Genomic DNA, 277 nt, shown 5'->3' with positions numbered 1-277 from the left:
TCATCAAACTGGCTGTATTTCATAACTCTACTTCAATCTCCTTACCTTACATTCAGATTAAAATACTGCTGGACGTGTTGCTGGTCCCCTTGGTCTTTCAGGTATCTGAGACTGCCAAGGGACCCAGCATTGTGGAAGATGAGAACACGCGAGGGACGTGGCACATTCTCGCCCCCAAAGTGTAATTTGAGAGCAGTCTCCATGTCAGCCTTGCTTGCTACACCCAAGTCTAGTACGACTGGGAGGAACTGGAAAGGGTTTTAGTTGTCAAGACGAG

At 47.7% G+C, this 277-nt stretch overlaps 1 protein-coding gene across 1 annotated transcript in view; it reads right to left on the bottom strand.

Annotated features, from left to right (window-relative positions):
* The window catches only part of LOC119591530 (sepiapterin reductase-like), a gene marked incomplete in the record, with an annotated part of 9837 nt that overhangs the window by 3494 nt on the left and 6066 nt on the right, over window positions 1–277 (bottom strand). Inside the window, 1 exon segment of the mRNA XM_037940278.1 lies at window positions 46–248. Coding sequence (XP_037796206.1) covers window positions 46–248 — 203 coding nt within the window.

Source organism: Penaeus monodon, chromosome 28 (assembly GCF_015228065.2).
Source record: "Penaeus monodon isolate SGIC_2016 chromosome 28, NSTDA_Pmon_1, whole genome shotgun sequence".
Lineage (NCBI taxonomy): Eukaryota > Metazoa > Arthropoda > Malacostraca > Decapoda > Penaeidae > Penaeus > Penaeus monodon.
This window is presented reverse-complemented; position numbering and strand designations above follow the sequence as displayed.